At 46.2% G+C, this 25,943-nt stretch overlaps 1 protein-coding gene across 4 annotated transcripts in view; it reads right to left on the bottom strand.

The window, feature by feature from the left end:
• Positions 1 to 340: 340 nt before the first annotated feature.
• Positions 341 to 25,943, bottom strand: part of XPO6 (exportin 6) — a 117,912-nt gene continuing 92,309 nt past the window's right edge. For 3 of the 4 annotated variants that reach the window (XM_025369789.1, XM_025369786.1, XM_025369790.1), the window contains 11 exons: positions 24,285 to 24,377; positions 19,967 to 20,111; positions 15,858 to 16,004; positions 14,771 to 14,960; positions 10,487 to 10,642; positions 9,354 to 9,468; positions 9,014 to 9,185; positions 7,576 to 7,737; positions 4,547 to 4,645; positions 4,158 to 4,388; positions 341 to 1,005 (listed from right to left, as the gene is read on the bottom strand). In XM_025369789.1, the coding sequence (XP_025225574.1) occupies positions 904 to 1,005; positions 4,158 to 4,388; positions 4,547 to 4,645; positions 7,576 to 7,737; positions 9,014 to 9,185; positions 9,354 to 9,468; positions 10,487 to 10,642; positions 14,771 to 14,960; positions 15,858 to 16,004; positions 19,967 to 20,111; positions 24,285 to 24,377 (1,612 nt within the window). In that variant the 3' untranslated portion in view covers positions 341 to 903. Of the gene's footprint in view, positions 1,006 to 1,555; positions 4,389 to 4,546; positions 4,646 to 7,575; positions 7,738 to 9,013; positions 9,186 to 9,353; positions 9,469 to 10,486; positions 10,643 to 14,770; positions 14,961 to 15,857; positions 16,005 to 19,966; positions 20,112 to 24,284; positions 24,378 to 25,943 lie in introns of those variants that run through there. The other variant, XM_025369788.1, reaches the window with a different exon arrangement.

Here is a 25,943-nt window from a genome sequence, read left to right as displayed (position 1 = left end):
GCCACAGGGGCCACAGGAGTCAGGCAACCTGGACTCCAGCCTCCCTCCACCACCAAGCCAACCGTCAGCAACACCCGCTCCCAACCTCCAGCCTCCACCAGCACCAGACCAACCATCAGCGAGACCCCCTCCCGGACTCCAGCCTCCCTCCATCATCTGGCCAACTGTCAGTGAGACCCCCTCGCTGAGTAAGAGCAGTCAGGGAGACACCATTAGAAAGTGGGAGACGCCAGGAGCCAGCCCACTCCAAGCTGCACTGCCCACGTTCCCACCAGGATGCGCCTTGCTGGGATCCCGGCCTCAAGGAGGCTGTGAGTAGCAAGCAGCTCCCCAGTCAGGGTTTCTAGAACAACAACATAGGCATTTTATTTCTTTTCATTAAGCTTCTTAGTTTCTTAGTATCACAATGGAATGATGAGAAAACAACAAAACCGTGAGTCTTTGCAAATCTCTGACAAAGAGCAGAGATCTCAAGGCAATTGGGGCAGGGGAGGCTTGACAGAAGTGCCACAGCAGTTCCGACGTCACATCTCTCCTTGGCTGGAATGGTGAGAAGGTGGCACTGTTGTGAGCTGTCCTTGGCGATTCTGCCCCATGACCCACGTGCGCCTGGTCTGCATGGGCCACCCCCATGGGATTTCCCGGTGCCTCCTAGTACCTGGCCACACAACCCTCCGCCTCCTCCAATGCCCTGGGAGCACCATCCAGTGCTCAGGTGGACCCAGAAGCCAGCTCTGCTGGGCAGCGGCAAGATGTGGAGGAGCGGCAGAGGCAGGCAGCGTTGCTTGGCGTGGGAGAAGCCAAGGAGTGTGACCGAGGCCCGTCTGGGAGACATCTGTGGTGGAAGGTAGGGTTGGCGCAGGTGGCAGCAGCAGAAGTCTGTGTCCCCAGCCAGTAGCAGGCCTAGAGCTTCACAGTGCCAGGGGGCAGGCTGTCGTTGCAGAGTCTGTAGTAGCGCAGGTCGTTGACCAGCCTGTGCACATTCTGGGTGAATGAGGGCAGGTCCTGGAAGGCAGGGGCATAGCTGCAGCCAAACACCCACCCAACACACCAGGTCACCCACCCACCAGACCCAAATGGCTACTTCCCTCCCAGAGTGTGCACTGAAGATAGAGGAGCACTTTTTTTTTTTTTTTTTGAGACGGAGTCTCGCTCTGTCGCCCAGGCTGGAGTGCAGTGGCCGGATCTCAGCTCACTGCAAGCTCCGCCTCCTGAGTTTACGCCATTCTCCTGCCTCAGCCTCCCGAGTAGCTGGGACTACAGGCGCCCGCCACCTCGCCCAGCTAGTTTTTTGCATTTTTTAGTAGAGACGGGGTTTCACCGTGTTAGCCAGGATGGTCTCGATCTCCTGACCTCGTGATCCACCCATCTCGGCCTCCCAAAGTGCCGGGATTACAGGCGTGAGCCACCACGCCCAGCCAGGGAGCACTTTCTAAAACTCAAAACTTCTATTCACTGTTGCACTGCGTGTCACAGAGGCTCTGTGCCAGACACCATGGGAGAAAAAGAACAAGAGGAATATGTCCCTAGGGCCTGCCAGGTGCTGGACACTGCTGCAATCAACATACAGACATCAACTCACTGAGTCCTCACCACGAGGCTGCCACCAAGCCCTACCAGAATCACCAGAATCACTAGTCTAAGGACAGAAAGACCAAAGCACTGCAGCATGAAGAAGCTGGCCCCAGCTCACACAGAAGGGACCAGCATACTTGCTCCTGAGTCCGGGCCCTCGAACACAGGCATGGCTGCAGTGACAGCCCTCTCCTTCACCATAGCCCCTTGAAGTGACACGCACACCCAGTGATGTCTGCAGAATGCTTACCCATGGGGCTCCAGGCCGCCCCAGCCAGTCGAGAACCACCCGAGCAGCAGCACACACAGTCCCGAGGCCTGTCCCACTGGGCGCAGCGTGGGTCATGGAAAGCCCTGGACCAGAAGTGAGGCCCTGACCTCCGCCACCATGCACACAAGGAGACCCTGCTTTTCAGTGTGGGATGCTGAATGCCTGCGGTGTAGGTCCTGGTGAGGACTCAAACAGGCCCAGCAAGCCCCAGCACAGCCAGGAGCAGGACCAAGTCCATTTTCCTGCCCAACCGCTATTGCTCTTCCAGAACTCCATTCAAAGCCTGCCTCTTCCCAAAGTCTGCACAGATGCCTCCTATTTCCTGGCCCCAGCAGCCAGGTCAGTGCCTCTGTCCTGAGCTCTCTGCTTCTGGGGAGTGTGTGCAGGCTTTGGGGTCAGAACATCCAGCTCTGCCTCCTGCTTCGCGGCTCTACCACTTCCAAGTTCTGTGAACTGCTCACCTTCTGAGCCCCCACCATCTGTGAAATGGGGGAGTAACAGGACCCACACTTCAGAGGCTTGTTGGAAGGCTTACTCGAGCCAGGACATGTCACATGCTTGGCACTGTGTAGTCCACAGAGGGCGCTGTATTGGCCTGTCTACTATGAAAGACTTGGTGAAGGCTGGGACTGGTGCCCCAGCTCCTGGCCCAGGGCTTGAGAAGCAGCTGGCTTCAAACACACAGTGAGTGATTGAATGGAAGGTGGTGATTCTTTTATTTCACCCTCAAAAAACCAACTAAGGGATGTCTTTTAAATCAGTGGCTCCCAAATGCCAAACCAGAATTTCCTGGGTAGAACATAGAAGTCTGTTTCTCCATTTTTAATAAGCACCCCAGGTGCTTCTGATATTAATTAGATCTTTTTTTTTTTTTGAGACAGAGTCCCACTCTGTCGCCCAGGCTGGAGTGCAGTGGCACAGTCTCTGCTCACTGCAACCTCTGCTTCTCAGGTTCAAGAGATTCTCATGCCTAGCCTCCTAGGCAGCTGGGATTACAGCCACCACAGCTGGCTAATTTTTGTATTTTTAGTAGAGACAGGGTTTCACCGTGTTGGCCAGGCTGGTCTCGAACCCCCTAACCTCAAGTGATCCGCTCGCCTTGGCCTCCCAAAGTGCTGAGATTACAGGTGTCAGCCACCGCGCCCGGCCTATAACCAGATTTTGAAACCACAGCTTTAAATAAAAAAGTTGACGATATTGATATCATTAGAAGCTGATAATTATTAGGATCTGGCCTCTAGAAAAAGGAAAAAACATACCCAGAGGCTGAAGTGAACTGGAAGAGGCTTAGGAGAGAATGAGTCCCAAGACAAGGAAGATCCCAAGACATAGGAGAACAGGATGAGTCTAAGCAAAAGTTCCCCTGCCACACGTGGCAAATGAGGAAAGCAGGCGGTCAGGTTTGTGCCAGCAAGAGCAGTGTGTGCATCTGAGCACTACAGTGGAGCCATGGACAAGCTGCTTCACAGAGGACTCAGGTCAAGAACCCCAAGAGGACCAGGGAGAAAGCGATTTCTTCTCCTAATTTCATCAAGTATAAAGTGGTACAAGGAAAAGTTCCCAGAAGTTCCTATAAGGCAAGGGAGAGGCCTGGTCACCTGACACAGGAAGAAGAGAACAGGTGAGCCCCCATGGGGAAGGAGGCCCCAGGCACTGTCAGGCTCCAACAAAAGATGACCTCATGGACACCGAGAGCCAGCAGCACCCAGCTCCCGTCGAGGTGCTGCATGGGTGGGGACAGCCCACCTGAGAGTCCCTGCACAGGCAGCAGCAGTGGGACAAGAGGGTACTAGGAGGGCTCCTCCCAGGACCTGGCAGCAACTCAGCCCAAGATGAGCTGGGGCCAGTCTGGAAAGCGCCCAAGACAGCCCAGGAACCTGGGTCCCACCTCTAACCCTGGGGACCCAGAAGTGCAGCTTCCAAGCACCAACCATCTAAGCCTGAATGCAAGCCTGGGCACACTCCAATGCTGGCCCCACCAGGGCTCGTCACCCAGGAGGGAGAACGGCAGGGCCCTGGGTATCAACAAAGATGCCAAGACAAATGGAGAGGCTGCAGAGCCAGGAACTCGGGACCTCCATGGCTGAGACTAAGAACATATGTGCTACAGACACCAAGACTGGGGAAAAGGCTGTGCCCCTCAATCAGACTACAGCACTGGGTCAGCAGGCATCTTGTGAGCTGTTGCCAAGTTGCAGGGTGGGCACAGACCATGCCCAGAGGCCTCAATGTGCCCCCTCCTTGCTGCACAGGTGCCAGGCTTGAGTGCCCACTCTGCCCTCCTCTTAGCCCGGCCTCTTTCTCTCCTCACCCGATCCATCTTGAAATTCCGCCCCAGCACACTTTTCTGGTTGGCATCCACACCATCACAGCTGGTCAGGAACTCTGGGAGGAAGGCGGCAAAGAAGCCATCAAAGTCGACAGAGGCCATGTTGTAGATGGCGATGCCGATCTCCTCCTGCAGAAGATCATGGGACTTGTGGACCAGGACCTGGAGCAGCACGTTCACGAACTGGAACAGCATGGTGGTCCGGAAGATCTTCTGCAGGCAGAGAGACCGGGTGAGCAGCAGCCGGCCCCCAGGGGCCTTTCCCGGGTTCCATCCACTTTCCGTCACACTCTCCAGTGAGTAACCTGAGGGTGGGACGCAGGCCATAATGCCCCTGATGGAGGAATCTTTCCAAGAGCTGGGGCACTTACCTTGTGGTACAGCTTCTGCTTGGTGTTAAGAGTCTCCAAGTAGAAGAGATTTTGTTTAAAAAGGTGGATGTCAGGCTGGAGAAAGGACTGTCCGAAAGCCTAGGAAATGAGACCACCATTTTATAAACTGCAAGACCAAGCACTTCTGGGGCATCTACCCAGAAGATGTCAGAAGAACAAGTGCCAGGGCCAGGGCACCCACTGTCTTGATGCCTCTGACCCACCAGCTCAGACCTCTGCGACTCTCCTCCTAAGTCTCAGAGTTCATGCTTCCCCCACTGGGCCTTGCTTCTTATTATGGTCTCATCTATACCTTTTGTAACCAACCTCTGGAAACCCATCACAGGACCTGGTTTTGAAGCAAGAAGCTCACACCTCTAGCCAAATCCCTCAGCAATCTTGGCAGACACCAAAGTCTGCTTGCCTGCCCCTGCTCAAACCAAGCAATCCCCTTCCTTGCCCTCCTTCTCCTTGCATCCCATGTCTCATAAGCCACAAGCCCTACAGGCTCCTTCATGGAGCCTCTACCTGGAAGTTAAGCCTCTGCCTGGGGGCTAAGCAAAGTATTTTTAAACTGCTTTGGAATTCCTGGGTGTAAAAGTTACTAGTTCAGTCCGGGCACGGAAGCTCAGGCCTGTAATCTTAGCACTTTGGGAAGCCAGGTGGGCAGATCACTGAAGGTTGGGAGTTCAAGACCAGCCTGGCCAACATGGTAAAACCCCATCTCTACTAAAAATACAAAAACTGGCGGGGCGCGGTGGCTCACACCTGTAATCCCAGCACTTTGGGAGGCCGAGGCGGACGGATCACAAGATCAGGAGATTGAGACCATCCTGGTGACCACGGTGAAACCCCGTCTCTACTAAAAATACAAAAAAATTAGTCAGGCGTGGTGGTGGGCGCCTGTAGTCCCAGCTTCTAGGGAGGCTGAGGCAGGAGAATGGCATGAACCTGGAAGGTGGCAGAGCTTGCAGTGAGCGGAGATCACACCACTGCCCTCCAGCCTGGGTGACAGGGCCAGACTCCATCTCGAAAAAAAAAACAAAAACAAACAAAAACAAACAAACAAACAAAAAACGAAAATTAGCCCAGCGTGGTGGCAGATGCCTGTAATCACAGCTACTCGGGAGGCTGAGGCAGGAGAATCACTTCGATCCAGGAGGCAGAGGTTGCAGTGAGCTGAGATCCTACCACTGCACTCCAGCCTGGGTGACAGAGTGAGACTCCTCTCAAAAAAAAAAAAAAATTACTAGTTCAGGGGCAAAAAGAAACACCCCGCGCACCAACACAAAGTGCCCTGCTCCAACAGAAAGAATAGAAAGTGACCGTGGGGGCAGTGCGGCAGGGGGGCAGTGGGGGAGGCCAGTGGTCTACAGGAACCCCCTACAAAACAAGTGGCGACTGCTTCGTCATTCTATCCCTGGGCCCCTAAGCTACTAGAGGGGGATCTTGTAATCCCTGCAGCAGGGATAAGATCTCCATGATGACCAACAGTTTCCACTTATTTACTGTTTAAAGTTAGGTTCTTGGAAGTATAACAGAGTAAAACTTCTGAGGTTTATCTTTCTATGAATTCTGACCTACCTGTGGAGTTGTACCACCACCATCACAACCAAGACAGGACACTTCCATCGCCTAGAACGTCCCCTCACACCCCCACCCCTAGGCGACCACTGCTCATTATCTGTCCCTATAGTTCTGCCTTTTCCAGAATGTCACAGAATGGCATGGGATCCCACCATGCATAGCCTTTGGCATCTGGCTTCTTTCACCTAGCAGAATGCATGTGAAACTCATCTATGCTGCTGATTGTATCAAGAATCCATGCTTGCTTACTGCCGAGTGCCAGTCCCTTAGAGGCACGCACGAGCTTGTTCATCCATTCAGCTGCTAGATACTCAAATTGTTTCCAGCTTTTGGCAATTATGAAACAGCTTCTATAAACATCAGTGTACAGGTTGTGTGAACATATGCTTTCATTTATCTTGGGTAAAATACTTAGAAGTGAGATTGCTAGGTCATACAGTAACTACATATTCAACTTTAAAAGAAACTGCCAAACTGTGAAACTATGCTCCAAAGTGCTTTTCACCAGCCGTCAGGGGGGACCAGGCACCAGCCTGCCAAAGAAGTCTTCCAGGCAAGGACAGGGTTCAAGAGAAAGGCAGGGGAGGCACAAACACTTGAGTACTGCAGACCTGAGGCCTCGCTGGGTGCCAGGGATGGGAAGTCCAGGGCAAGGGCACGTGCTTGGAAAGAACTGCCACACAAGAGTCAGTGAGTATATGAGAGTGTGTGTGTGTGCGCACGCCCATATGCATGCTGTGTGCTAGTAGGGAGCTGGAGGGAGGGTGGAAATTCCTCTTGCTTCCCCATGAGGAAAAGCATGCACTGAAAAAACAAAAAGAGCCTCCCCTAGCTAGACTCAGATGAGAATGTCAGACACCTGAATGCAGACCCTGGGAGCGTGCCTGATGCAGCCACAGAGCAGGCTGGCTGTCCACGTGAGGGGATGCCGTCCCAGTCTTCCACAAAAAGGGGTGCTTAGCCCCCAGAGAGCGCACTGTCTCCGATGGACAGCTGCATCTGCCCTGCCTCCCAGGGCAGTGTTTCTCCTAGTATGGTCAGAGTCAGAATCACAGTGCAGGTCCAGGGCCCTCCTGCAGAGACTCCTATTCAGGCAGTTCCCTGCTAAGAAGGCCCTGGGTGACTCTGGCATAAGCAGGCTCTTTACACTTGGGGAAACAGCACTATGAGGTCAGCGGAACTGACGTTTATCAAGCATCTCCAAGTGTCATGCACTTTGTGTATGTCATCTCATTTCACCTCAAAACAAACCTGTGACCCAGGTAACATTAGCTCCACTTTACAGATGAAGAAACTGAGGTTCCAAGAAATTAGTTAACTTCATCAATACTAACAGGCAGAACTGAGCTTCAGACCCGAGACTGGTGGGGCTTCAAAGACAGGACTCGTTGCAGTGCCAGGTTAGAGGAAGTCACCCGGCAGTCCCCCCGCCCCGACATTACCTGCATGATGGCACTGAACTGGGGCTCATTCTCCATCTGCTCCTCAGAGATCCCCCTCTGGACACTGGCCAGCACGGTGGACTTGAAGAAGTACCTCCAGTTGTGATGGAGTGTCCGGAAAAGGAGCTCAAACAGCTCAGCCTTCACATCAGGGGAGGGACGCTGCAGAGACACACAGACGCTCAGATCTGCAGCTTGTGGAGCCGCTCTGGCCTGGGCCCAGGGCAGCAAAGATGCCTAGGAGATGCCTCGTGACAGCAAACCAAGTGTCAACACTCCATCCACATGCCTGTCACTGCCTGCGCAAAAGACATCCAGCCCCTGGAGTCGGCAGTTCACACCGTGAGTTCTTCAGCAGAGACAGGGCCCACATTTGAGAGAGAATGCATGGGTCAGTGCCAGGGGCCCCTTTTTCTGATGAGCACTCAGCTTTTACACTAGAAAAAAGCTACCAAGTGGATGAACAATTAGGAGTATGGATTTTCTGTTCTATTCGACCAGTCAGATCATCTTGCTTGTTCCTTTTCGCAGGATGAAAAATGCTGTCCCACTAACCTGTTGGTCTTACACAACCACAGAGGCTAAAGACAGACCCAATGCCTTAAAGTGATTCTGCTCCCCAGAAGAGGAGGGTTTAAAGAACACTTGGGAGCCAGGCTCTCTGGGCCAGTCTCTTTCCCAGCAGCCAGGATTCTGAGAGGAGGTAGAGGAGAAGGGGCAGGCTCAGCAGTGTTTTCTCATTGAATCCAACACCTGCAATCCCTTATTCCAGATGTCTCTGCAGAATTCAAAAGCAGAAGGCCCACATATATTCAGTTCAGTGTTGATTAAAATTAAATAGACACCAGGGGCCACAAGCGTCCACAGAAGAAGCCTCATAGGCCAGTCTGTCCCATAGACCAGACCTGTCCCAGTCTCAGTTCAGACAGTTAAAGATTAGCTCTTATTTATATGACTATTACCAAAAAAACTGAAATTACATCTATACTTATTCCTGGTCTTATCATGCTGAGTGCCTGCCTATTTTCTAAGGACTAAGGGCTTTCCTGTAACATTAAAAGGTTTGTTTGAATGGTTTCAAGAACTTGCCTTGTATCCTTGAGACCATGAATATTTCTAATAGGAAAGTACATATGTTAGAATGTTTGCTATAGAAAACCAGAGTCTCTTAAAGGTATAAATTATTTGCTGCAGGAGACTGATCTTAGCAACTGACCCTGTGGAATAACTGCTGTGCTTACACTAGACTAGTTCCAATGAACTCGATCAATATCAAAAGACTGTACCACGCTAAAGGCCTTCTTCCTTGGGAGAAATTACTTTACTAGCATATTAAACTAACAAATGAACTTTAAAACACAATCCATTTTCTGTGAAATCTCATTCCCTTCCCAATCTGGAGATGGGGGGCCGCACAGGGGACTGCCTGAGCCCCTACCTCGGCGATGATGGGATACACCTGCTCCATGCACAGGGCGATGATGCTGGGGAGGAAGGGCTTGAACACCTGGCCTGGCTCCTGGACCACCACCTGCAGGATCTTCAGAAACTTCTCCACCACCCGGCAGCCTGTGCTTCCCTCATGGAGGATGCTCTCAGCTAACTGCTCTCTACAGATGAGAAAGCCACACAGTGAGCAACCACATGTTTCTCTGGGGGTCAGCATGAAAACCCATGCTGTGGCAAGTACAGAACAGGAGCAAAAAGCCACACTTTGTCGCCAGACCCACTACTTCTCCCTTGAATCTGAAAACCATGGATGGGGGGTCTGTGGTTACCTGGTAAACATGTTGAGGAAAGTCTGTATGATTTGCTCAGTGAAAGGCACGCCCATCTGTACTCTAAGGCCCCGAAACAGAGTGAGGAAGAAGCTTAGCATCTCATCAGTCACATCTGGGGAAAGGGGCAGAGACACCGTCACAGGCTTGCACACAGGGAGAACCAGAACCCTGGGCTTCATCGACCTACTCCTGAAATCTGCACTATCAGCTTTCTCTACAGCTTCCTGCTGGAAACACTTCCCCAATACCATCAGGGCCAATGACAGAAAGTGGAAAATGATTAGGGACACGCTGAGAAAACAGTTCTGGTATAGGGAACCTCCACCTGGTGGCTCACTACAGGAAATGAAGGTCATCTCGAACCCTTCCTCATTGCCCGACATCCAGTGATAGTCAGAGTGTCACTGGAGAGGGATCACTTTGTGCCCACAGTGATGAAACTACTCAACTGGGTCAACCCCTGAGTGCTTAAGTCATTTCCCCCTATGACTAATAATCCCTGCAGTTGGGTCAGAGGTTGAGTGGTTGAAAGTGGATAATGAAGGTGTATTTAGATTGCATGCCCCTGGTCCATTAAATGGACTAATTGCAGAAAATACTGCTTACATTTAGGGCAGTTTCACTTCCAGATCTCAACAATCATCTTGTGTAGTGTTTCAGCTCTAACTGCACGCAATCTGCTTGCAAGAGGCAATGAATATTTGCTGACTGAGAAGTGCTTGATATTTCTCTTCTGACAAGACTACTATAATGCTCTCATGAGAGCTGGGCAAGTACATCCACAGAGCTAGAGAGGCCCTCTATCACTGACAGTGACAGACAAGGGTGAGGGGAATGATCTCGGCAAATGCGCCTTGCCACAAAATAAGGAGAACAAAGCCAAAAAAGCTCTCTAGCCTTCTCTTGTAGGTGCCAAGGCCCATGTGGAGGGCTCTGCTCACTTTTCCATAGGGCCTTGGCCCCAGACTCCGCAAATAAACACCACTGCCCTTTCCCTTCAGTACCGGGTTTCATTGCACGGGGCCAGTCGAGGCCTGTACTGCACTGACTCAGTGTGCTTTACAGATCTAAGTGGGCATTCTGGCCCTTGTTAGCACCACCCACCAGTGGGGCTCTGGGCCAGCTCCTACCTGACTGATGGATAAAAGCTGGAAAGAGGGCCAGGGAGACCTGAACGGATTCCTGCAGCGACTGGTAGCAAATCTGTCGAGACTTGGTGGACTCCCCCGAGATATTCTCCACAATATCTTCTAAGACGCTGAGTGTCTGGTGGATAATCACTTTGGCTGCAAATCAAGATGAGTTGCAGGTTATAAGCTGTCTGGGGAGAAAGCACGGCAAGAGGAGACACAAGGGAGAGGGAGGAAACTTGCAAAGGTACCAAGAAGATGATCACACGAGTCTCATTAAAGGAACAGTCTCTTGATTACAATATAAATTCTCCTCTCTTTATGTTTTAGTTTTTGTTTTTACTATTATTACTGTCAGGACTCCAGACGCCTGGAGTGTGTATTGGGGAGAAGATGCCTGCCTGCTCAGGTTTTTGCCTCTGGCCATCAGCAACAAGTTCACAGAAGAAAAAAGATAAATAAATGCACCCCCAGGTTGGGTGCCTTGGATTTAATCAAATCTAAGATGGTGAATAGACTGGTGAGAAAATGAGTGTCATAAGGTCACAGGCCAGGATGGACACATGCAGCTCAAACCTTGTCCCTCAGTGGGACACTACTCCAGTCCAGTAATCCCACAAACACCTGCCACGCACATGTAATGGTGCTGGCTGCAGGAACAACCTGCCTGATCCATCTTTGGCCTATTAGGTTTGTAGCTTGATAAGGCATATAATTATTGTTATTATGTTATTGACAATATATAATGCTAACCCTGAGATGACTTTTGACTCCATTTGGCACACAGGGAAAACAGATGTAGTGGGCCACAAACAGGCCAGGGGTCAGAAAGCCCTGACTATGAACCACAGGTGATCATCTGAAGGCTACGTGCCGTGGGCAAGACCCTCATCCATCTGGGAGAGTCGACAACCCCACCCTGGCAGCGCCGCAGTGGGGATTAGAGACAAGGTCCTGAACGATGCTAGCAGTGTGCCAGCCATCTAAGAAGGTCCAGGACGGGGATGCTGCCATTGTTCCCAGAGCGAGTGGAGTCACCCCCTTAAAATGCAGAGTCTCCTACCAACCTCCCCAAGGTGACACCCATGGCTCAGCCTGAGCCTAGCAGATTCAACCCTGGCGAACGCCAGAGGCTGAGCCAGAGCTGGGCTGAGAGCTGCCCCCCACCTGGAGCGCTCTCTGGGTCCTCCAAACCCCAGTGCTCAGCAGCCTCTGTGGGACTGCCGCAGCTTTGAGGAGGGGATACGGCAGAAAGAAGACATGCTCAGGAGGTGGATGGAGGCAGGCCTGGCCCTGCTGCTGCCTCATCTGAAAATGTGGAAAGAGAGCATTGCCCCACTCACAGGGCTGAGGATGAAGGAAGACGCTTCTCGTCACAGGCCTGGTCCCCCAGTCACAGTGACACTGGAGAGTAAAGGAAAGGCTCACCCACACTGCTGAGGAGGGAGTCATCCACAACTACAAGCATGTGGACTTCTACTAAGCCAGGAAACCGCACTCAGGGCAGCCACTTCCTCAAGAACGCACAGGCAACAGGGGAAGCAGTTTAGGGTGAAAAACCAACAGTCAAGAAACCAAAATCTGACCTCTGGCATTTAAGGAAATTCAAACGAGGACAAAAGATGTATTTTTAAAAAATGTACAAGTCAAAAATTGAAAGCACTATAAGTATGTAATAATAGGAGAATGGGTAGGTAACTGCTTTACTTCCATGAGACAGGACATTATAAAACCATTAAGAACCTTTTTTCTTTTCTTTTCTTTTCTTTTTTTGGCGGGCGGGGGGAGGTTTCAAGAAGAAAGAGGCAATGCAGCAAAGTGGTGCAGAACACAGGAGTTGGAGCCATTCAGACCCAAGTCCAACTCTTGACCTGGCCCACTTTCTCTACAGTCCTGAGCAATGACACCTGCCAAGCACCTTCCCAATGGACAGACTGGCAGGCCCTACTCCCATCAGGCGCCCAGACTGAGCATCACCAAGGATGGGACAAACAGAAACAACGCAAGAGGAAATGTGAACACGAATATGCACCACTACACCACAACCTACTGAAAACAATCAGGCAAAACAAGACTATGAGACATGTGACAAGAAAACAGGCCTGGATGCTTCAAAAATGCCAATGTCATGAAAAACAAAAACTGGGCATGCTCTTCTGGACCAAAGGAGACTACAGAGTTATAACAACCAAACACAATGAAACCGTCCTAGATCACATCCTGGATTTTTTAAAAGCAAAAAAGAACAATTTGGTAACAACTGGGGAAAAGTGTTAATGTGGCTACATGTTAAATAACATTATTGTAACAATGTTTAATATCTTGTTCTATATAGATACAAAGGTTATGGATTCAGGGATGAAGTGTCAATTATCTGCAACTTAAACAGCTGGCTTTTAAGAAAAAGTGTGTTGCAGAAAAGACCACAAATGTGGCAAAACATTCACAATTAGTGAATCTGGGTGAGAGAGATGCAGTTGTTTTCTTATTCCTTCAGCTAGTCTGTAGGTTTGGAATTTTTTTTTCAAAGTATAAAGTCAAGATAAGAAAAATGAAACTTTCCAAACTTCATTTCAAGACACTGTGGAATGAGGATAAGACACACCTCACAGGGTTACACAGGAAGTTACATGAAATAATGTATACAAAGTGCTCAACCCAGTGCCTGCACACAGTCAGCATAGTGAAGACGTCATTCACATACTACACTGCAAACCCTTTCAGCACACAGTGGCATCACACTTCCCTGCCCTGAGTTAAGCCAAGGCCACGTAGCTGGCTCTGGCCAAGGAAACAGAGGTGGAAGAAATATGTTAGTTTCAGGTAAGACCTTTAAGAACCACTACGCAATTCACCACAATCCCTTCCAGAGTGAACACACTGAAATGGAGCCTTCCTCAGCCTGGGTCCCTGTGTGACCTCCCCACCCTGCGTGACCCAAGCTGGACATGTAGCATGAACAACAAATCCTCTTTCTTCTTGTACTAAGCCACTACGCTTTTGGAGTTGTTTGTTACCACTGAGCATATCCTCGCCCATGCAGACCGACGTAACTCCCATGTAAGATAAAGTGCGGAAAGGAGACCATTACACATGATAAAGCGTGACTCCACAACAGCTGGATGCAAGCCCCGGGCAAGTTCCTTAATTTTCTAGACCTCAGCTTCCTCACGCTAATCATCAATCAAGATCATAACAGTACTGAAATCATAAGGCTAATGTGAGAACTGAACGAATTACTGATTTTTGAAAAATACTTCGAACCAGGAGCAGACCAACACCAGCTTCAAAAGTTGATGCTGGCATAGCCAGAGACTTGATGATGAATATAAAATCACCAACGCAAGAGCCTAGTACACAGTATACCCTCAAAATGTCAGCTACTCTCATCCAGTTATGTAACCATGAAGCCTATTTTAAAATAGAAAAGGGAAGGTAAGAAGGAAGCATGGTTAAAATGGTTACTTTCTAAAATATTAAAACTGGTCAGATTTAGGAGTTACTTTTTCCTTCTTTATATTATTCTATTTTAATATATTTGTACAATGCGCATACGTTAATCTTCCTGGTTATAAAAGTAGTGTTTTTTAAAGAGTATTGTATTACAATTTCTGACATTTCACAAAGCATTTTTGCTGACATTCCATAAGTGGCACCATCTAATAACATTCTATTTTCTTTTTGGGAAGAGATGGTATTTTTAAAATATTTCGGTACTATTTGTTATTTCAAAGAGATATTTCTGAGAAATCAGATGCCTTACTTCTCCTTAATCACTTTTTTTCCCTCTTTAATATAAACAAGCAAACTTCAAGTGCCATTTTTTAAGAAACCAAGCTCTTTCAAAACCTCTGGAATATCTGTATTTGGAAAAAGGTTGAAACCAATCTGGAAAAACAGTTCTTGAGCACATTTTCCAAGCGTGTAGAGATGAACTGCCCTGCTTGCCTACACAAGCATCTGAAATAGATCAATAACCACCTTAAGATGTATTTTATAGACAGAAGGCACCATCACCAGTGTCTTCCATTTTTTTCTTAGGGCTCCAGAATTTTTTACATTTTAAATAAGAGAAGGGACAGTTTGCATTCAGGAAATAGGTCTGGCTGCTGAATTCCACAGGTAGCAGGATTCCACTCCCGAGTGTGACTTCCTGCTCAGCCTCTATGGGACTGTGGACAGAAAACAATTACCTCAGGAGCCTCCGGGGCAAATCTCATCTGCCACAAAGAACAATGCCTGCCTACCTCCTTCCCCAGCTGTCCCAGCCTAGGGGTCACTTACTGTCATCCAGTGGCATCTTTCTCTGTGGGGCAACAGCACTCGGCTTTAGGTTGCGATAGTCCCGGGAGAGTGCAGAGATGAGGCTGGCGTGGTTGATGGAGCGCACAGGCCACTGCTGCTCATTCTCTGGAAGGTTTGGCCACGGAAGCAGCAAGATGTTAGAGAGGGCTCGGCACACCAACACCTGGGCCTACAAGAGACCCCAAAGGCATCCATCAGAGGTCAAAGAACCAAAGACAATGGAGCGGCATGGCCGACACAGCCTTCAGCATCTGCTGGCTGCACATCTGGAGCCTTAGCTCCCAGGCTTGTTTCTTATAACCTGGGCAGGGCCTTTGGTCCAACTGGAAAGCAACTTAGGGAGGAAAATGAAATGAAGTAATAGCACCATGTCTAGGTCTAGCATAACCCAGAGCCAACCTCAATCATTATTCTGGGGCTCTCGTTTCCTCTCTAATCTGATACTTCAAGTGTTAGAGAGGGAGAAATCACACTGCAGACACAGCATCTCAGGCATTGCTCAGCTGGTGGCTTCTGAGTCCTCCGAGAAGCTACTTAGAGCAGGACTTGCAGGAGAATCCATGACAATCCACGCCCCTAGCATGAGGTCAGAAGCAATGCAATCACATCCTGGTGCTCTCTGATACCCTCTTCAAGCCTTCCTGCCCTCCTCCTGTTAGGTAGTTTTTAAACTTCTAGCCTGAGCCTCCTTTGAGGATTCTAAGAAAATGCACTTGCCTGACACTTCTCAACCCCAAAGAACACACAGACTGCTTTGAATCAGAAAGAACGCAAAGAGAACACTCACAACACTGGCCGAAATTACCAGGCTGCAAAACAGCAAAACCTTTCTGCACACTGGGAGGTGCTTTTCCATGCCTGAATCAGCACACTGACTGCCTGCCTTACAATGGGCATGATGAGAATCACTGAGTCTGTGTCAGTGCCACAAACATAAGAAATCCGTCTATGCTGGCACAGCCTGTAAGCTCTGAGTACAAAATCAAAGGCCAGACTCTTCTTCCTCAGCTTCCTCGGGTCTCAGCCACACAGCCCTGGGGACCCCAGGGGAGCTCTGGGGCCTCACCTTATCGACAAGTCGCTGGGCAGAGGCATCAGTGATTCTGTTGAATACTTTCTGCACTGCAGGGATGCTGATCAGAAAGACGGGCCGCACGGTGGTAGCCAGTGAGACCAGTAAGTGGCACGCAGATAGCAGCAGCTTGTCTTGGACCTGTAGAGGGAAGAGGGCACGTCAGTTCACCCCATCCCTGTGAGACTGGGATTCAAACTTTGCTGAGGCAGTCACAAGCTACGTGTGGTTCTTGGTTTCCCAATGACACCACTTAAGCTCTATCTAGCTCAAGAATTTTTCCTGTGATGATTCACAAGAGAAGCCACCTTCTCTGTCATGTCCACAGCTCCTGCCACAGCCATTATCATCTCCCGTTCCTCCTTCAAAGTCACCAGCAGCCTTGAACTCAGGCACTTCTCAGCTCCGAGTCTGCAGTGGCTCCCTATCAGCTATTAAATCACACTCGCTGGCACACTCCCTGGCATGTCATCCAGGTCCTGGGATTCTTCACCTCACTCCTCTTGCTCCAGCAGAGCCATGATCTCCCTGAACCCTCCACCTTTCTGTGCCCTAACACTCAGGCCAGTCTCTCCTACTGCTTTCCCTTCAGCATGCCTATCAAATACTTGGTTCAATTACCACTGTTGCTTTCAAATTAGCAAAGGAGAAAATGTGTTACAGATGGGACCTAATGCTGGTAAGACTAAGGTAAAAACAGCACACCAAAAAGTCAAGGCAGGCAGAATTACTTAAGGAAAAAAAATTACTATGATTTCCCAGAGCCATAAAATATTCCTAATCTTTAACCCTAAATCTCCACTTACTCTAAGAAGATTACCTAAAAGGGTAAAGCTACATTCATGAATGCATGCATTTCAGAATTCTTTGTAATGATTTTTTATTTTTTAAGGAAGGCAGCCTAGAAGTCCAGCAATGGCTAGGAAAATCATGAAACATATTCCTGATGGGATAGAACTATTTTCAAAGTTATAATTATAAATACAACATAAATTTATGGAAAGCAACACATTGTTCTTATTAAAACAATACACTGCTTAAAATGTATAAAATGCTATGTATGACTAAAACTACAAAAACATTCAAATAAGCACATATATGCTCTAGTAATATAGCAGACTTGGGGGATAACATAATAGAATCTGTCCAGTTTTAACATGGATATAACCTTTGACTCAGTAATTCCACTTCCAAGAATCTATCCTACAGGCCCACCAGCATATGTAAGATGGACATAAAAGGAACTCATTTCTATCAATAGGAAAATTATTATACATCCCACCCCCCCCAAAAAAAAAGCATTGGACATTTTGAAAATCTGAAGTTGCTCTACATATGTAAAGGAAAACCACGGCATACTGTTAGGCAAAAGCAGCTATATCTCTAGCTATCTACAAACTTTTTATTACTTATTACATAAAAAGAGAAACAAGTCTGGAAGGATATACAGGCGTACCTCAGAGATACCGCAGGTTCAAGCTCCAGACCACCACAATAAAGCAAACTATACAATAACGCAAGGCACACTATTTTTTTTTGTTTCCCAATGCATATAAGTTTTGTTTACATTATATTGTAGTCTATAAAGTGTGCAATACCATTATGTCTAAGAAAACAATGTACATATCTTAATTAAAAAGTTGATTGCTAAAAATGCTAACAATTATCTGAGCCTTCAGATTGGGAATCTTTTCACTGGTGAAGGGTGTTCCTTGAAGGTGACTGCTGCTGATTGAATAGGGTGGTGGTTGCTCAAAGTTGGGGTGGCTGTGGCAATTACTTAAAATAAGACAACAATGAAGTTTGCTGCATCGACTGACTTCCTTTCAAGAAATATTTCTCTGGAGCATGCGGCATTGTTTCATCGCATTTTGCCCACAGTAGAACTTCTTTCAAAGTTGGAGTCAATCCTCTCAAACCCTGCCGCTGCTTCATTAACTGAGTTTATGTGTTATTCTAACCCTCAGTTACTCCAACAATGTTCACAGCATCTTCACCAGTTGATTCCATCTCAAAAACCCATTTTGTTTGCTCGTCTATAATAAGCAAGTCCTCATCTGTTCAAGTTTGATCCTGAGATTGCAGCAATTCCATCCCATCTTCAGACTCCACCTCTAGTTCTCTTGTTATTTCCACTGCATCTGCAGTTACTTCCTCTACTGAAGACTTGAACCCCTCAAAGTCATCCATGAGGCTGGGAACCAACTTCTTCCAAACTCCTATTAATGCCGATATTTTGATCTACTTCCGTGAATCATGAATGTCCTTAATGGCATCTAGAATGGTGAATCCTTCCCAGAAGGTTTTCAATTTATTTGCCCAGATCCACTGGAGGAACCACTATCTATGGCAGCTATAGTCTTATGAAATGTATTTCTGAAATAATAAGACTTGAAAGCCAAAATTACTCCTTGACCCATGGGCTACAGAACTACAGAATGGATGTTGTGTGAGCAGGCATGGAAACTATGGAAACTAATACCTTTGAACATCTCCATCAGAGGCCTTAGGTAACCAAGTGCATTGCCAATCAGCAGTAGTATTTTGAAAGGAATCTTTTTTTCTGAGCAGGCCTCAATAATGAGCTTAAAATATTCACTAAACCATGATGTAAACACATGTGCTGTCATTAAGGCTTTGTTGTTCCATCTGTAGAGACAGGCAAAGTAGATTCAGCATAATTCCTAAGGGCCTAGGATTTTCAGAATGATACATGAGCACTGGCTTCAACCTGAAGTCTCCAGTTGCAGTTGTCCCCTGACAAGAGAGTTGGTCTGTTCTCTGAAGCTCTGAAGCCAGGCACTGACTCCTCCTCTCTAGCTATGGAAGTCCCAGATGACACCTTCTTCCAGTATAAAGCTGTCTCATCTACACAGAAAACCTGTTGTTTAGTGTGGCCACCTTCATCAATGATCTCATCTAGAGCTTCTGGAGAACTTGCTGTAGCTTCTCCATCAGCACTTGTTGCTTCATCCTGGAGACAGCTTCTTTCCTTAAACCTCATGAACCAACCTGTGTTAGCTTCCAACTTTTCTTCTGTAGCTTCCTCACTTCTCTCAGCCTTCACAGAATTGAAGGGCCTGATCTGGATTTGGCTTTGGCTTAAGGGAATGTTGTGGCTAGTTTGGTCTATCCAAACCACTGAAACTTTCCCCATATCAATAACAATAAGGCTGCTCTGCTTTCTCATCACTCATGAGTTCACTGGAGCAGAAATTGTAATCTCCTCCAAGAACTTTTCCTTTGCATTCACAACTTTGCTGTTTGGCTCAAGAGCCTTTGGCCTATCCTGGCTTTTGACATGCCTTCCTCACTAAGCTTAATCATTTCTAGATTTTTATTTAAAGTAAGAGACATGTGACTCTTCCTTTCATTTGAACACGTAGAGGTCATTGTAGGGTTACTAAATGGCTCAGGGAATAGGGAGGCCTAAAGACAGGAAGATGGAGAAGCCTCCAATCAGTGGAGCAGTCAGAACACACACAGAACACACACATATCAATCAAGTTTGCAGGCTTTGGTTTGTGGCACTCCAAAATAATTACAATAGTAACATTAAAGATCACTGATCACAAATCACTGTAAGATATAGTAACAAAAAAGTCTGAAATATTCTAACAATTACCAAAATGTAACACATGGAAACATCAAATGTGGTCAAAAAAAATGGCGCTGACAGATTTGCTTCATGCAGGGTTGCCATAAGCCTTCAACTTGTAAAAAAACACAGTATCTGTGAAGTGCAATAAAGGGAAGTGCAATAAAATGAGGTGTGCCTGCACAACCAATGCCAACCGTGCTTACCGCGCGAAGGAAAAGGTTTCAGAGGTATCACTACTTTTCAGTCTGGAAATCTGAACAATATTTTACTCTTTCACAGTGAGCATGCATTCATGTGGAACTCAGATAACTAAAAAAGTCAAGTTGTATTTGAATGCATGTAGGCTACAACTAAAAAGGAACATGAAATAAAACAGGTGTATAACAGCAGAAAGATTTATGGGTCTAACTCTGTGTCATATTTAGATTTTCTAGTAAACGGGTATAGGAACAGAAGGAGAGACAGAGTTAGATAAAAAGTGTAGGCTTTGCTGTTTCGAGACCTTGGTGCTGATTAGCGGTGTGATTGCATCCATGGTAGTAGAGATGAGTGTCACGAACTGCTGCGTGTTCTGCCGGTGAACTTCACTGCAATACTGTGCTAACCAGTGAGAGTAAGCCTGCAGCGCAGCCAGGGACTGAGCATGCCTGCAGAAAGAAAAGATGATGTGATTTTAAAGGTTAAGGTGAAAATATATTAGTGTTCAACTCATTTTCATAGGAGGTAAGAATTGCATCCACTGCATTTGCTGTTCTAAAACATGGGCAACAGCATAGAAATCATTTACTGGTTCGCGTAGAATCTAAAAACTAAGATATTCATCATTTAAACATTGCCACCACTGACTAGAGCACAGAAGGCAGTTAGTCAATGTCTACTGAATCTTATTCAATCTTTCTGTGACACACGCTCACCTAAGAGAAAGGTAAATTATAAAAGCAAAATCAAAGAACTTAAGTGATCATGTGTTGATTCCAGAACTAGTACAAATTTAACATTCATAGCTGCAGACTAAAGCATAGACAACTACCAGGTATGACAGCTTTATAAACAGAGCTTTGATGTCAGATTTTGGAGTTTAAGCTTCCACCGCACCATATATTCTACCTGGCTAGGGGATAACTGAGGCGACAAAGACTATGTTTGGTTTCAGCAAAGGCTGTACTGACTGCATCGTACATGCAACAAAATATGTATCAAAAAAGTATGCAATTCATCAAATATAATAAACAATCAATCTTAAACAAGGAGAGACAGTTGTCTCAGAGTTTCAAAACACCAGGCCTTCTAACATACCTAAACGTAATTACCTTCTGGCAATAATTAGTAAGCTGTAAGGTGATACTACTATGAGGTGACACAAAGACAGTGTTCCTCATGGTTTGGGCATTTATTAACGATCCCTGCCTAAATCAGTATTACAGTGGTGGTTGTGAATTGGTAATTTTTCTATCTTTCCTTTTCTCCTCATTACTTGGCATTCTTCTCTAAAAAGTAGCTTCCCCTCCTCTCATCCTTTGTTAATCACTTTGAGTTTTTGTTTGTTTGTTTACTTGAGACAGGGTCACATTCTGTTGCCCAGGCTGGAGTGCAGGGGCATGATCATGGCTCACTGCAGCCTCAACCTTCTGGGCTCAAGTGATTCTCCTGCTTCAGCCTCTCAAGTAGCTGGGACTACAGGTCCACGCCACCATGCCAGGCTAATTTTCATATTTTTTGTAGAGACGGGGTCTATGTTGGCCAGGCTGGTCTCAAACTCCTGGCTTCAAGCGATCCTCCTGCCTCAGCCTCCCAAAGGGCTGGGATTGCAGGTGTGAGGCACTACACCGGCCTAGCCTGTTAATCACTTTGAATTAGTAGATTCTTTTCATTCAAACTGGTATAATTCATTACTGTACTTATTCTTTGTTGATGACTGAACTGTCAAGTTTGACCAGGAAGAACCCTTTCAAGCTGGGCCCTGCATCCTTTTCACATATTCTCAACAGTCACTGAGCACTTCCTTACTTGCTGACTTGGCAAGACTGTCCAACATCACCCTGCCCCAGACTTGAGCTTTTTTCTCCAAGGTACTCTGGAGAACGGATTTGAAAAACTAAGACCTGGGGAAAAGGGGTAGAATTGCTACTGGAGTATCACTGTTTCTAGGACCTTTCAGTGGACAAAATTAGGATATAGGCAGATACCACTTTATTTACTTATTTATGTTGCTGAAACAGGGTTTTGCTCTGTTGCCCAGGCAGGAGTGCACTGGCATGATCATAACTCACTGCAGCCTCTATTGCCTGGGCTTAAGCAATTCTCCTGGCTCAGCCTGCTAAGTGGCTGGGGCCACAGGCATGCACCACTATGTCCGGCTTTTTTTTTTTTGGGGGGGAATGGACAGGGGCTTACTATGTTGCCCAGGCTCCTCTCAAACTCCTGGGCTCCAGCGATCATCCCACCTCAGCCTCCCAAAGTGCTGGGATTACAGACGTGAGCCACTGTGCCCAGCCTAGACACCATTTTAAAATCAAACTCAGCATCAACAATTATAAGGAAATTTGATATTAAGAGCCTTCTGACATGATGCAAGAGGAAAGGCACATCATTGCCTATGCAGTAACCTTGCTAAAAATGTTTAAACTGAATCTAATACAATGGAAATAATTGGACAAATCCAGATTGAAGGACATGCTTTTTAAAAAATTAAGATCTGGATCTGCAAAAGGTCCTCAGTCACTCTCACACACAAATGCACATGCAGACATACAAACACAAGTGGGTGAACTGTGCTAGATTACAGGAAATACATTTAATGTGTGGCTCATGATTAATTAGACTTTGGATTCAAGGGAAAAAAATATATACAAAAACATTCCTGGGACAACTGAAGAAATTTGAATATGGACTATAGAAGTGATGACATTATTGTATGTATTAAATTATGTGAGGGTTGATAATGGTATCATAGTTATAGAGCTGAATGAATTTATTTCTAGGATACACACACTGAAGGATTTACAGGTGAAGTGACATGTTGTCTGCAATTTACTTTCTTTCTTTTCTTTTTTGAGACAGGGTCTCACTCTGTCACCTAGGCTGGAGAGCAGTGGTGCTATCTCAGCCTCCCAGGTTCAAGTGACTCTCCCAGCTCAGCCTCCCAAGTAGTTGGGACTACAGGTGCAAGTGCCACCATGCCCAGCTAATTTTTGTATTTTCTGGTAGAGACAGGGTTTCACCACGTTGGCCAGGCTGGACTCGAACTCCTGATCTCAAGTGATCCATCTGCCTCAGCACTGGGATTATAGGCATGAGTCATCACACTCAGCGATGCAGTTTATTTTCACATGGCTCAGCAAAATAATAATAATAATAGTCATGTATTGTGTGCAGAGAGGGCACAAGAAACAAAAGCCAATTTATAATTGGTCACTCTAGGCTAAGGGTCCATGGGTGCTTATTCCCCTGTTTTTCCCATTTTCTATAGGTTTGAACTTTTTCAAAATAAGAAGTTGGGTAAGAAAATGGACTAGTACTTTAGAGTAAGAAAATATAGTTACTGAAAGTTTGAAATTCATAGTGACCACACAGTTATTTTGTATTTTACATTTAAAATTTTATTTTATATTTAGAATCATGTTGTCCTTTAAGTTCTAAATACCAAAATAAGGAGAAAGGACATCAAAGTCAGCCTTAGGAGTAAGAATTTCAGTCAATCTAGCACATCTGTAGAGCTCCTCAAGGCTGAAAGGAGGGGCTCTGAAACTCCCAAAATGTGTACAAGTTGTTGTATTTATAAGGAAACTGGCATCTTTCTTGGGAGACGCTTTACAACTTTCTCTAAATTCTCAAAAGGGAAAGCAATATATTTTTTAAAAGTTTAAAACCACCATAGTAAGTAAGATTCTCTTTCCATCATCTATCTAATCTGCAGCTCAAGAATGCTCTACAGCAGGAGTCAGCAGACCTTTTCTGTAAAAACCCGAGTTTATATATTTTCAGATTTGTAGGACATACAAACACTCTGTCGCAGCTACTCCACTCTGCTGCTGTAGTGCAAAACCACTCCTAGACCATATGTAAATGAATGTAGCTGTGTTTCAATAAAACTTTATTTACAAAAGCAGTCAGTAAGCCAGATTTGGTAAAGGCCATAGTTTGCCAACCCCCTGCTCTCGTCTAAAGCAAGCCTTCTGCGCAGTGAAATCTCTGGGATACTGCCCATCTCCAGTCCCTGTCCTTCCATATGTCACTTTCCTAATAGCATCCCATGTTATCTGCAGAGTTTCTGTAGAGAGTGTGGTCTCCAGATGTCCTGCTTCAAAATAAGCTGGGGTTCTTGTTTAATATGCAAATATCTGAGCCTTATGGCCTCATGCCATTCTGCTAAAATCAGAACCTCCGAGAACTGTGTTCCGCAAACATTCTTCTGCATCCTACAGTATCCTACAGTTTCAGTCAATGATCTACAGGAAAGACTGATGGCATTTCAGGTGTTTCCCATTAGTCCCAACAGACCTATCCAATCTCTTCTTGCACCACACAGAGTACCCACCTCTTGCCTGTGTGACTGTCTCGGCTGTACTGTTCTTTCCTCCTGAAATGCCTACTCCATAGAATCTCCATCCCAGCTCTCACTTACCTAATTCCACTTTCTCCAACCACCTCTGCCCCAGACATACAGTGAAAAAATCTCTCTCTCTTTCTAGGTTTGCAGTTTAAGAGTTTTTTTCCCAATTCATGGCAGCCACTACCGTTCCTTGTTCTCAATAAAATCATTTGGAGATTGGGGGCAAGGTCTTTCCTAAAAATGCACAAACATCAAACTCTAGACTTACACATCAATGAGGTCAGGTTTCAGTACTGATGGCACAGCAGTTTCAATGTTGTACAATTTTATCTGAGATCCGTACAGAGTGACTTTGACCAACCTGTTGGCAAAGAGGCAGGTAAACAAGAACATTCAGCTTATGAACTAAGACAAAACAGACAAGGCTGGTACCAACAAAGAGCGTAAGGGCAGACTTTTTCCATATACAAAAAAGAATCAAGACCAGACCTTCAATTTTATGCCAAGGAAATAATCCAAGATATGCATAAAGATTTATAAACAAGCATATTAACTAAAGCCTTATCGAAAGTACCAAAAATTTTGAAAACAATATATACAATAAAAACAACGCTTAGAGGCATACTTAATGATAAATATTCAGGATGTTTTAAACATGACATGGTCGTACTAAATATATATACAGAATATATCATGAATGTTCATCTATTAACAGAAGATAGACGGTAAGAATTTTCACCAGAATATGCTTATTGGTACCACTTGTTTTAGGGGAAGGATAGAGTGGGTAGATTATGGATGATTTTTTTCTATTTTTCTGCAATTCCAAATTGTCTACAATTAATATATAATGTTTTATAAATCAGGAGAATAAAAAATAGTCTTTAAAAAGCAGTCAGGGTATGGTTGCTCATGCCTGAAGTCCTGTAATCCCAGCACTTCAGGAGGTCAAGGTGGAAGGATCACTTGAGGCCAGGAGTTCAAGACCAGTCTGGACAACAAAGTAGGACCCTGCCTCTTAAAATTTTATCCAGATGTGGTGGCACATGCCTGTAGTCTCAGCTACTTGGAAGAGGCTAGGTAGGGAGGACAGCTTGAGCCCAGGAGGTTGAGGATGGACTAAGCCAGGTTCATGCCATTGCACTCCAGCCTGGGTAATAGAACGAAACCAAAATCCTGTGGGTTTTTTTGTTTTGTTTTGTTTTTGTTTTTGTTTTGTTTTTTAAAAAGAGCAGACCTGCTCTTTTGGCAGTTTATCGAAATAGGATGGCATGGGCTTTTCTATAAAATCGATAATGATAAAACTGTCTTAGTTTTTATTTAAAATCATTTTTAAAATGAAATATTTCAGATGGGTTGATATATAATAAAGAAAATAGAGCAAACTGTCCACCAAAGAATCTATGTGGTGGGTATATGGGTATTCCCTATACAATTCTTTCAACTTTTCTTCAAATCTGAAAATGTTTGATAAAACTTTAGAGGAGGGAGATGAGAGGAGCAAATGTTTCCAGAATAGGTGGAGGTGTTTTATGTTCAAGTACAATTCTTTCAGAAGCAAGTTGTTGAGCCCACTGGTTGCTCAAGGGCTCACTGGATACTAACGAGCATTAAACATAATAACTAATAGCTCTATCTAGTAGGAAATGGGAAATACCTCTTTCATTACAGACAAAACAACATGCCTTTCTATTTTTTTTTTTTGAGACAGGGTCTTGCTCTGTCACCCAGGCCAGAGGAGTGTAGTGATCTTGGCTCACTGCAGCCTAGACTTTCCAGGCTCCATCAATCCTCCTGCCTCAGTGCCCCCTCCCATAGTGGGGACTACAGGCGCATGCCACCACACCCAGCTAAATTTTTTTGTCTTTTTAGTAGAGACAGGGTTTCGTCATGTTATCCAGGTTGGTCTTGAACTCCTGGACTCAAG

This window comes from Theropithecus gelada, chromosome 20 (assembly GCF_003255815.1).
Source record: "Theropithecus gelada isolate Dixy chromosome 20, Tgel_1.0, whole genome shotgun sequence".
Lineage (NCBI taxonomy): Eukaryota > Metazoa > Chordata > Mammalia > Primates > Cercopithecidae > Theropithecus > Theropithecus gelada.
Note: the sequence above shows the minus strand (reverse complement) of the source record. Positions and strands in the feature narration are given on the sequence as shown.